The sequence below is a fragment of the Lynx rufus genome, unplaced genomic scaffold, assembly GCF_022079265.1.
Source record: "Lynx rufus isolate CCGP_SWC_20201006 ecotype Redwood Valley unplaced genomic scaffold, mLynRuf1.p SCAF_16, whole genome shotgun sequence".
Taxonomy (NCBI): domain Eukaryota; kingdom Metazoa; phylum Chordata; class Mammalia; order Carnivora; family Felidae; genus Lynx; species Lynx rufus.
This window is the reverse complement of record NW_025814830.1, coordinates 8,349,206-8,361,393: the sequence shown is the minus strand read 5'-3', so window position 1 is coordinate 8,361,393 and position 12,188 is coordinate 8,349,206. Positions and strand designations below refer to the sequence as shown.

The 12,188-nt window shown below is 42.2% G+C and overlaps 1 protein-coding gene across 1 annotated transcript in view; it reads left to right on the top strand.

Annotated features, from left to right (window-relative positions):
• Positions 1–7,531, top strand: part of ZNF45 (zinc finger protein 45) — a 53,697-nt gene extending 46,166 nt beyond the window's left edge. The window contains 1 exon segment of the mRNA XM_047079096.1: positions 4,287–7,531. Within this exon segment, the coding sequence (XP_046935052.1) occupies positions 4,287–5,680 (1,394 nt within the window). The 3' untranslated portion in view covers positions 5,681–7,531.
• The last annotated feature ends 4,657 nt before the right edge of the window (positions 7,532–12,188 follow it).

The following is a 12,188-nucleotide window of genomic DNA, read 5'->3' as shown; positions in this document are numbered from 1 at the left end:
CACTTGCTGTCTTCTGTGTTTTTGATTTTAGCCATTCTGACAGGTCTTTTGATAGGGATTGCGTTAAATATGTAGATTGCTTTGGGTAGTACAGACATTTTAACAGTATTTGCTCTTTCAGTCTCAGAGCATGGGATGTCTTTCCATTTCTTTGTGGTCGTCTTCAGTTTCTTTCATCAGTGTTTTATAGTTTTCAGAGTATAGGTCTTTCACTTCTTTGGTTAGCATAATTCCTACGTATCTCATTATTTTTAGTGCATGTGTAAATGGGATTGATTCCTTAGTTTCTTTTTCTGCTGCTTCATTACTGGTGTGTAGAAACGCAACGGATTTCTGTACATTGAATTTGTATCCTGTGACTCCACTGAATTCATTTATCAGTTCTGGCAGTTTTTTGGTGGAATCTTTCAGGTTTCCTATATAGGGTATTATGGCTTCTGCAAATAGTGAAAGTTTGACTTCTTCTTTACTGATGTGTATGCTTTTTATTTCTTTCATTTATTTATTTATTGTTAATGTTTATTCATTTTTGAGAGAGAGAGACAGAGACAGACAGAGCACGAGCAGGGGAGGGGCAAAGAGAGGGAGACACAGAATCCGAAGCAGGCTCCAACCTCTGAGCTGTCAGCACAGAGCCCGACGTGGGGCTCGAACCCGCAAACCATGAGATCATGACCTGAACTGAAGTCGGACACTTAACCGACTAAGCCACTCAGGTGCCCCCCAGGTGCTCTTCAGATCTCCCGTTTCCGTGCTGTATGTCCGTGGGCTGTTTGTCCTGCTTTCCTTCCAAGAGCAGCCCCAAAGACTTCAGGCTGTCCCTGAGCCAAGCCTGCTGACTTACAGCTCCAGGCTTTAAGCACCGCTGGTTGCAAGAACTCATGAAATTTGGCCCCTCTTGCTTTCCAAGCCAATTGCCGTGGGGATTCATTTTCCCCGTGCAGTCCCATGTGCTCGTCTGTCTCACCCCCTTCTCCACAACTACAGCTCCCTCTTCACCACAGCAGCCATGATCCGTTTCTCTTCCAAACTGTGTCCCCACACTTCCTGACTTCTCTGCGGCTTCTTCTCTACCTTTAGTTACAGAGTTTGTGCTGCCATTGTTCAGGTTGATTTCTGGGGTATTTAGGATGTCTCATAGTTACCTACTTGTATTCATGGGACAGTTCATGGGTACTCTTATTCCATTGCCATCTTCCTTCTTCCCCCCAGATACTTCTTTTTTAAAAAAATATTTTTTTAAGTAATTTCTACGCCCAACATGGGGCTTGAACTTACAACACCAAGATCAAGAGTCATGTGCTTTACTGACTGACCCAACCAAGCACCCCTAGAACATCTTTTTTTTTTTTTAATATTTTAAAAGTTTGTTTATTTTTAAAGAGACAGAGGCAGCATGAGCAGGGGAGGGGCAGAGACAGGGAGAGAGAGAGAGAATCCCAAATAGGCTCTGCACTGTCAGCACAGAGCCCAACACGGGGCTCAAACTCCCGAACTGTGAGATCATGACCTGAGCCAAAACCAAGAATCGTATGCTTAACCGACTGAGCCACCCAGGCGCCCCAAGAAAATCTTTTTTAAAAATGAGGATTCTGATGTCTTTTCCTAGATAGCTGCCCAACAAGTGGAGAAAAAAAAAAAAAACAACTCAACTTCCTGATCTCTCAAGATAGTAATCAGCTTGAAAGGTTTTGTTTTGCACAGTTTGCTCATCTACAGCGCATTGGCATCTTACAAAGCCTACATCCACCCCACTGTTGCCAAGTTTCCTCTCCATGTGCCAGAAGGGGAGGAGATGAAAGTAACCCCAGTCACACAGCTGAATGTTGTCTATACCTGATCATTTTGGTCAAAAATTAAGGTATCTATTTCTGCACCTTTATTTTCTACAAGTTTAGCCATTAAAGAATAATCATTTCACATGATTTCCATACATTTATCATGAAGCCTATTGTTTCATCTGCAATTGATGAACATTATAACCTGGAAAGTATCAGGAAACAGCCCACTCAAAATTGTCACATCCTTGGAGAGACTTCTTATATCCCCCACCCAAAGAAAACTATTTTAATGTTTATTTATTTTTGAGACACACACACACACCCACAAAGTGTGAGCAGGGGAGGGGCAGAGAGAGAGGGAGACACAAAAGCTGAAGCAGGCTCTAGGCCCTGAGCTGAGGGCACAGATCCTGATGCAGGGCTTGAACCCACGAACCATGAGATCATGACCTGAGCCGAAGTCGGATGCTTAACCGACTGAGTCACCCTGATGCCCCAAAGAAAACTATTTTAAAGGGACAGTTTATTAAATATAACCATAAACTAGCATCTACCAAGAGGTGCATACACACCTATTAATATTTTTCCATTTTTTATATTTTTCAATTTTTTGCCCTTAGGACTTTCCATGTGAATGCTTTGTTTAATTATAGACTTGCTGAGTTCCTGAACTAAGTTTTCAAACTGTTTAGAGCACAAGCCCTACTAGGAAATGCATCTTTCAATGTATCCAAAAGAAACATTTCATTTGTGTGTAGATTTATGTGTACAACTTTATAAGAATTCTTGCAATCACCCCATTCCTATGAATAATGATACTCTGATGATTTCTGTCCCTTTTTTTCTAAATGCTTATTGAATGATTTTAAATTTATTTTACAGCCAACTAAAAGGCTATAGTTTTCAGTCAGAAAAACTCATGTGAAAGCCCAATATTCTACATCCAAAGATTTTCCACACTCTGTTTAGTATGAGACAGTCCAGAAGCCTCAGAAGAAACCGGTGCATAGGCCTTTATGTATCCTTTCCACCCCTCGCAGTTCTTGCCATCTTCCAGTTCTTTCATTAGGAACACCACCCTCCTTGTATTCCTGTGGGGTACAAATTTCTGACCTCACAGTAAAACTGCAGTTTCCTGTCCCTTTTTAATTTCAGGTATCTTAATTAAGTTACTACATATATTAGCACAAAAATAAGATGAGCTACACATACTGTGTAGAATTTGCGGGAATACTTAGAACATATAGATATAATCAGTTCTGGGTGCTTGATATGTAGGATTGCAAAGAGTCTAAGCAACTGTAAGGTTTCGAGGGACAGTTCACACAGACCTCCTGTACTTGACACCAACTAAAAGTTTGAGGGGTTCCCAAAATTGCCTTCAGATTGAATAATTTTCTAAAAGGGCTGGTAGAATTCACTGAAAGCTGTTATGCTTAGTTTATTATAGGAAAGGCATGAGAAAAAGCATAGGAGAGAGAGTTTAGAGAAGTACCATATGCAGTTTCCATTGTCTTGTCTCCATAGAATCAGGGACGTGTTATTGTGTTACTTTCCAAAATGAAAGTGTACAGTTATACACAGGATATTGGCAATTAGGGAAACTCATGTGATCCTCAGTGTCCAGAGTAATTATTGGAGCTCTGTCACATGACCATTCAGTATAGACTGAATGGTTTCATATGGTTATTCTCAGTCTCTTGGTCCACGCTACCAGGTAATTGAAAGCCCCGCCCAACATCATGTTCTTAGTTTTTCTGATGTGGTCAGTGTCATCCCTAAATCATATTGTTAAAGTAATCTAATGTGACTGAAGTCCCTATTGCGCTCATTTCAGGCATGACATTCCAGGGGCTTAGAACGGTCTCTTTGGTGTTGAGGACAGGCCTCGTTGTTTATGTAACTTATTTGCTGCATATTTTACTATTTAAGAATTTACACCGATTTATGAAATTGAGTGGAAGTCGCAAAATTAATATTTATCATTATCATTTTTGTTAATTCTTTGATTTCTAACTTGTCCATTACATATGAGGCTTGGCATGATTCTAAATTTGTTTCATTGGTGCTTAATGGATAGGACCCTACTGGATTACCTCTTGGTTTCTGTAGGCATTTAAACCAGAGACCATGGTACACTAGAAGGATGTAGGGAATATTCCCTGGGTTCATTAAACTCTCATGCTCTTTCCTAACTGTTAAATCTTTTTTTTTTTTTTTTTAATTTTTTTTTCAACGTTTATTTATTTTTGGGACAGAGAGAGACAGAGCATGAACGGGGGAGGGGCAGAGAGAGAGGGAGACACAGAATCGGAAACAGGCTCCAGGCTCTGAGCCATCAGCCCAGAGCCCGACGCGGGGCTCAAACTCACGGACCGCGAGATCGTGACCTGGCTGAAGTCGGACGCTTAACCGACTGCGCCACCCAGGCGCCCCCCTAACTGTTAAATCTTGAGGACACCGAACAAAGCCTTCATTTGCCCACATCTCTGCATTCTCTTTTAGGAGACAAAATCCAACACAAGATGGAGACTATTCCTAAAGTGGAACCACATGAAGAACTTTCCTGCTGGCAAATCTGGCAGCATATTGCAGATGACTTAACCTGGTGTCACGACTCCATGATAAAGAGTTCTCAATTCCACAGACAATGGGATTTACCCAGCCACGTTGAGGCAGCACGGTCTATAACCCACAAAGGCCAGAAGACTTCCCTGGGAAATGAGTGCAAAAAGATCTTTAGTGATACCTCCCACTGTGATCTTCAACACATAAACTCAGGGGAGAAGTCTCACACATGTCGCGATTGTGGGAAATGCTTCTTTTATAGCTCAGCGCTTCGTATTCATCAGAGAGTTCACCTGGGAGAGAAACGGTATAGGTGTGAGGAGTGCGGTAAGGAATTCAGTCAGAGCTCATGCCTGCAAACTCATCAGAAAATCCACACCATAGGGAAGCCATTCAAATGTGGGGAATGTGGGAAAGGCTTCAGTCGTAGATCAGAACTTAGTAATCATTGCAGGTTACACTCGGGAGAGAAACTTTATAAGTGTGAGGGATGTGGAAAGGCCTTCATTAATGCTTGCCATCTTCAGGACCATCAGAGAGTCCATACTGGGGAGAAGCCATTCAAGTGTGATATCTGTGGTAAGAACTTCCGTCGTAGATCAGCACTTAATAGTCATTGTGTGGTCCACACGGGAGAAAAACCATACAAGTGTGAGGAGTGTGGGAAGTCCTACACTTGGCGTTCACGTCTTCGTATCCATAAGAAGGTCCACATGGGACAGAAACCACACAAATGTGAAGAATGTGGAAAGAGCTTCTTTTCTAGGACACATCTTTATTATCATCGGAGGTTCCACACAGAGGAGAAACCTTACAATTGTAAGGAATGTGGGAAGAGCTTCAGGTGGGTCTCACCTCTTTTGACACATCAGCGAGTCCACAGTGGAGAAAAACCATTCAAATGTGAAGAATGTGGGAAGGGATTTGGTCAGAAATCGTGCCTGCAAGCTCATCAGAAAGTCCACACCAGAGAAAAGCCATACAAATGTGAGGAATGTGGGAAGGGCTACAAGACGAGCTTGGATCTTGATGTGCACCAGAGTGTCCATTTGGGAGAGAACCCATACACCTGTAGGACATGTGGTAAGCACTTCACTAGGACCTCAAATCTTAAAGTTCATCAGAGAGTCCACACTGGAGAGAAACCGTACAAATGTAATGTGTGTGGTAAGGTCTTCAGTCAATCTGGACATTTAAAATCTCATCAGAGAGTTCACACAGGGGAGAAACCTTACAAGTGTGAGATATGCAGTAAGCAGTTCAGTTCAAGTTCGTATGTTAAAATTCATCACAGAATCCACGTTGAGGATAAATCTCATTCTGTCTCATAGGAGGGAAAACATTTGTTTCATTAAAGTGAATGTTTCAGCCATAGCTGAATGCATCCTGGTGATCCCAAGGTCACATAAGTGGTGCAGTGTACAAGGTACAAGAACCTTGGCAGTTGTAGCTATCACTCAAGAAAAAGGCCTAAATATAACAATTTCTTTAGGCCTTTATCAGATTCTAATGGTGGATGTTAAAATCGATGTCCCCTGAAATAGAAGCTTCATGAGGGCAGGGAGTTTGTTTGCTGCTGAATCTATACAATCAGCATTGAATAGCACTCTGTGTATGCACTTAGTACACATTTGTTAAATGAATCAAAAGGAAGAGAGAATTAGGGAAGATTGTGGAGTAGGAGGACGCAAAGCTCCTCTCCTCTCATCGATGCAACTAGACAACACTCACATCAGCGTATCATCAGCGTATCATCAGCGTAAATAACCCAGAAATTGACCCCGACACTGGCAGAACAAAGTCAACATCTAAAGGTAGAGAAGAGGCCATATCAGAGAAGGTAGGAAGGGCAAAGATGCAGTTTGGGAGTGAGCCAGACTGGCCGTCTGTGGAGGGGAAGGATCCAGTAGTGTAGAGAAGACAAAAAACAGACTGTCACACTGGGGAGCCCACATGGGGAAGATGAATCCCTGTAACACTTGGCTTTGAAAGCGAGAGGGGCCAAATGGCATGAGTTCTTAACAGCCAGCTGGACTTAAAGCCTGGATTTCCAGTGTCTGTGGGCTGGGCTCTGGGAGAGCACGATGAACAGCTGGTGGAGACACAACCAGGAATCAAGTTTGGCAAATGCCAGGGGCAGACAGCAGGGACAGCAATTTACTGAGTGTGGCCTGGAGAGGCAGGGATCATGGGGACACTCCTTTGGGAACAAAGGAGGGAACCATTTCCCTCCCTGGCCCCCCCAGCATAAGCATATGGGTACCTGCTGGAACCAGCACGGCATCCACACTCCTTACCTAACTTGGTTACACCAGCCCCTGCCCCCCTGTGCTCTGGTGGGTCTGCCTTTCCCAATCACACCTGCTTCAGTCCCGGCACTGTGAAGACCAGAGCAAACCTACCTTGTCTCCTGACCTGTGTGTTTTGCAGAACATCAGTTCCAGAGGTGGCAGCTTCAACAGGTCTCATTTCACAAACAGACCAGCACATATCATTAAAATGGGCTCTACCCAGCTGGGACCAAACACTGCCCACAATAGGCAAAGAGAGCCTCTGCAGGTGACCAGACTGAATAAAAAGAGCCCAGGACACAGCACTGGGGCGCAGGCAACACACATAGGAGACCCTGCCCCTGAAGCGACAGGTCCCAGGAAACAGGAGACCGTGTACTGCAGGGCACTACAGGACTTGTTCTTCATAAGGGCATTACCTTCAAGAGCAAGAGACACAGCTGACTTTCCTAATATGCAGAAATAGACATGGAGACAAAATGAGATGGGAATATCTCCCAAATGAAAGTACAGGACCAAACCACAGCAAGAGACCTAAGCGAAATGGATATAAGTAATATTCCAGACAGAGAATTTAAAGTAATGATCACAGATACTCACTTGGTTTGAGAAGAGTGGAGGACATCACTGAGACCCTTAATAGATTAAAAAGAACCAAGCAGAGATGAACACAATAAATTAAAAATGCACTTGATGGGATAAGAAGAAGGTGAGATGAAACAGGAATGAATGAATGTCCTGGAAGACAGAGTAATGGAAAGTAAGCCACACAAATGAGAGGAAGAAAATCATGGAGATTGAGGATAGGGAACTCAATGACTCCATCAAGCATAATTGCATAATAACATTTGCATTAAAGGGACCCCAAAAGAAGAGAAAAGGGGGCAGAAATTTTACCTGAAGAAATAATAGCTGAAAACTTACCTAATGTGAGGAAGGAAACAGATAACCAGATCCAGGAGGCAGAGATCCACCCAAAAAATCAGCCCAAGGATGTCCACACCAAGATATATATTTGTTAAAATGGCAAAAAGTGATAAAATATTTTAAATGAACCAAAGAGGCAAAATGTGCAATCTTTACAAATTGTATCTGGAAAAGGAAACCAGCAAAAAAACTAATAAATAATTCTGAGGAACAAATAGTTGAAATGCAGAAATACACTGAGTACTGTGCTCCACAGCATTATTTTGGTAGTTTCCTATTATGGTTGGCTCTGGCTATCAGCCTGTGTTGTGAGGTTGAGTTCTTATTTTTCATGTCTTGATCTCATATCCCATTGGTTTACGCAGTAGCAGTTGAACTCTTGTGATTTTTCTCACATTGCAGACTGAAACAATTTAACTTCACAATAACTGGCCACTGCACATATCTTAATTGAATTTTCTCAACAAAGTTAAGGCAAGGGTTCAAAGAAACACTAAAAACATCAGATTTATATAGTAGTGATAAAAACATTTTTCTTAATTTTGAATTTGTCATTGAGTTTTAAATTTCTGCATTTCCATGTAGTCTTTGATATGATTGCCTTCTAATTGTAGGATTTTTTTTTAAATCAAACTTCTGTGGTAGAAATTTATGCCAATTTGAAGGACATTTAATTTGTCAGCTTCCCATATTTTCCCCTCATCCCCATGAAAATAAATACTAGAAAAATTTGGGATTTGGTGATTGCATCAAATACATTAATTACAGGGTGCAGAAATGACATATGTTTTTCTTGGTGACAATAAAAACATTTTTTTGAAAAGCAGTATACTTCAGAATGTGTAACATGCAACTTCGATCTGGAAATTGTACTATAGGAAACATACTATGAGATTCAAACAATGAAAAGATGAATACCACATCAGTAATGTCACAGACTTTTAACAACGGATATAACAAGTGTTCAATAAGAATTTGTTTAAATTTCATATATTCCCGTAATAACATGGGGCCATTAAATTAATGTCAAGGACATGTAATAGCAGGAGAAGAACATAATAAAAGCTTTGCGAAATCAGACCATAGCCTTCATTGTGTAATAAGTTCATAATTCTGTGTATTATGTGTTTATTTTTTTTTTAATTTTTTTTCAGCGTTTTTTTAATTAATTTTTGGGACAGAGAGAGACAGAGCATGAACGGGGGAGGGGCAGAGAGAGAGGGAGACACAGAATCGGAAACAGGCTCCAGGCTCCGAGCCATCAGCCCAGAGCCTGACGCGGGGCTCGAACTCCCGGACCGCGAGATCGTGACCTGGCTGAAGTCGGACGCTTAACCGACCGCGCCACCCAGGCGCCCCATGTATTATGTGTTTATAGACATACATCACATAGAAATCGGTACTCTAAATGATATTCTTTGGCAAGGAGTATTTGGTGGCATTTTCCATTCTGTAATTCTACTGTGTGTTTTTATTTCTCAGTGAACATCGATTTGATCAAACTGGCAAATTACAATAGAATTTGAAAGATGATTAGGAGTCCCTTATAGTTGGGTCACCTACTAAAATTGTTCTGCATTATCATATGGCAGATAAGATCAAAACTAAGGAATAAGACACAATTTGTATTCACAGATAAACTAATGAGTATGGTCAACCATGTTTGTTGTTGATGCACAAGATTCATCTTGAGGCATAAGCCAGGGAGCAGGCAAATACTGGAGATAGTAAAGTGGTTATGTTGTGGAGGTTAAGAAAAATGCTTTGAAGAAAAAATGTGCATGGGTAGGGATCTTACAGAGCATTATAGCATTGGAGCCTCTAAGGAGAAAGAAGCTTTGGATGCCATTCCACACTCCGTGGATGCCATGGTGATATTTTGTGTATTGACTGAGGGGTTGACTTACAAAGTGTATCTAATAGATTCATTTTCATAATCAATTTTCTGGGCTGTATCTCCACAGAATACTAGATACTGCGATCCATGCTATCTCAATTTGCGTAGTGGCTTGAGGGTCCCTTCTACCACCTTCAGGTTCTGTGACTTGCTGAGAGGACACAGAATATAGTTGGATTTAGGACTATGTTTCAGTGAAAGAATACATGTGTGAAGTGTCTACAATAGGACTGCGAAAGAAAGGGGTTTTAAAAGGGGTTCTTTAAAAAAAATATTTATCCATTTTTGGTAGCATGCGTGGGGGAGGCACAGGGACAGAGGGGGACAGAGGATCCGAAGTGGACTCTGCACTGACAGGAGCAAGCCCAGTGTGGGGTTTGAACTCACAAACTGAGATCATGACCTGAGCCAAAGTCGGATGCTCAACCCACTGAGCTACCCAGGCACCCCTGAGAACCTAGGGTTCTTGTTTTTTTTTTCTTTTTTTAATGTTTATTCATTTTTGAGAGACACAGACCGTGTGAGTGGAGGAGGGGCAGAGAGAGAGAGAAAGTCACAGAAGCTGACTCAGGCTCCCGGCTCTGAGCTGTCAGCACAGAGCCCGACGCGGGGCTTGAACCCACGAGCTGTGAAATCATGACCTGAGCCGAAGTCGGACGCCTAACCGACTGAGCCACCCAGGCGCCCCTGAGAACCTAGGGTTCTTAATGAGGGCTGGTCATGTAGGCGCCATCTACTTAGCACGTGACAAAATTCAAACCTTCAACAGAGAAAGCAGATGTTCAAAAGAAACCTTGTTGTGCAGTTGAGACACAGTGAACAGCTCTGACCAGTGATGGGACAGAGTAAGTCTTCCCACAGGGTGTCCATGTTCCCTGACACCAGCCAAAATCCAGCCTTGCAAGCAGGCCTAAGGACCATATATAATAGCAAACCTACTACTCCTCAGGGGATGTGCCAAAACGCTTAATTCATCCAGAAACACACCAGTAGTTGGACAAGTTGGGCTTATTATTTGTTGCAGTGGAGTACACCCACCAGGGAAAACCATGAAGTGTCACGAGAGAAAGAGGGTGTCAGAAAGAATCTATTCTAGGATTTGAGCTCTGTTTGGGTGGTTTAGGGAAGGCCTAAAGAAGCAGGGTTCCTGGAGATGAACTACCGTCAGAAAGCAGGAGGAATTCTAAGAGTATTTCAATAGGTGTTACCTTTTGGGAAGGCAGCCTGGAACAAGAATAAAGGTCCAAGTGACAAAGAAGTAGCAGTCACCCATCTAGCAAAAAAGGGATGCTTGGCATTGTGTGATGGCATAGTGACCTCGTTTTTGTGTGCATCTCAACAAAATTAAGAAGGGGACTTGTTTCGTCTCACTTTACCATGGTCTCAGAGAACGCTCATTCGAGGATGGTATTCTGTGATTCATTTATGTCCCAAAGGAGACTAACATGGCCTAGCTTCGAGGGCTACACCAGCTTCCAGATGTCGGGCCGTTTCGTTTTTAGTTCTCAGTCCATCCAGTGTAACGTTCTACAGCCATCATTTGGAAGGAGTTAGACTTTTTTCAAAAAATTTTTTAAATGTTTCTATTTATTTTTGAGACAGAGAGAGACAGAGCATGAGCAGGGGAGGGGCAGAGAGAGAGGGAGACACAGAATCCAAAGCAGGTTCCAGGCTCCGAGCTGTTGGCACAGAGCCCGAGGCAGGGCTCAAACTCACAGACGGCGAGATCATGACCTGAGCTGAAGTCGGCTGCTTAACTGACTGAGCCACCCAAGCGCCCCTAGACTTTCAAAACTGGTATTACAAAATGTTCAGCTTATATGGATATAGAACATGAGACTTCATTTTATTTTTCAATTACTTTTTTTTTAGAGAGAGAGATTGTGTGTTTGTGGGGGGTGGTCAGAGGGGCAGAAGGAGAAAGAGAATCTTAAGTAGGCTCCACACCCAGCACAGACCCTGACAAAGGGCTTGATCTCACCACCGTGAGATCATGCCCTGAGCCAAAATCAAGAGCGAGACACTCAACCAACTGAACCACCCAGGCACCCTGAGACTTCATTTTAAAAATTAAATATAGGGGCGCCTGGGTGGCTCAGTCAGTTGAGCGTCCGACTTCGGCTCAGGTCATGATCTCACAGTCAGTGAGTTCGAGCCCCGAGTTGGGCTCTGTGCTGACAGCTCAGAGCCTGGAGCCTGCTTCCGATTCTGTGTCTCCCTCTCTCTCTGCCCCTCCCCCGCTCATCTGTCTCTCTTAGAAACAAATAAACATTAAAAAAATTCTTTAAAAAAATAAAAAAATTATATATGTTGATAGATAGCTAGATATAGATATATATTGATATATGTTTATGGGGAGACAATTTTTATCTTCAGGAGGAAGGATTCTAGGTGCATTTTTCTTATCTTGCTTCATACTATTTTTAGTTTTTAGTAACATACATCTTTTAAAATTAACTATATGCAATAAAATAACTATAAAATATAAGATATTTTTATCAGAAAGTATAAAGGAAAAAACTCAATACTAAAATATGCTCTCTCACCTACAGAATCCTCCTCCGTGATTTGCCTTTAAATCATGGGCTTTGGGTGTCAGAATAACTCCAATGTCAAGTTCTGCAGCTATTACCCTTGCTTTGAGATACTGGACAATTTTGTAACTTCACAGAAGCTTGACACGTTCACCTCCCAAGTAGGGATAACAATTTAAAAAATTTTTTT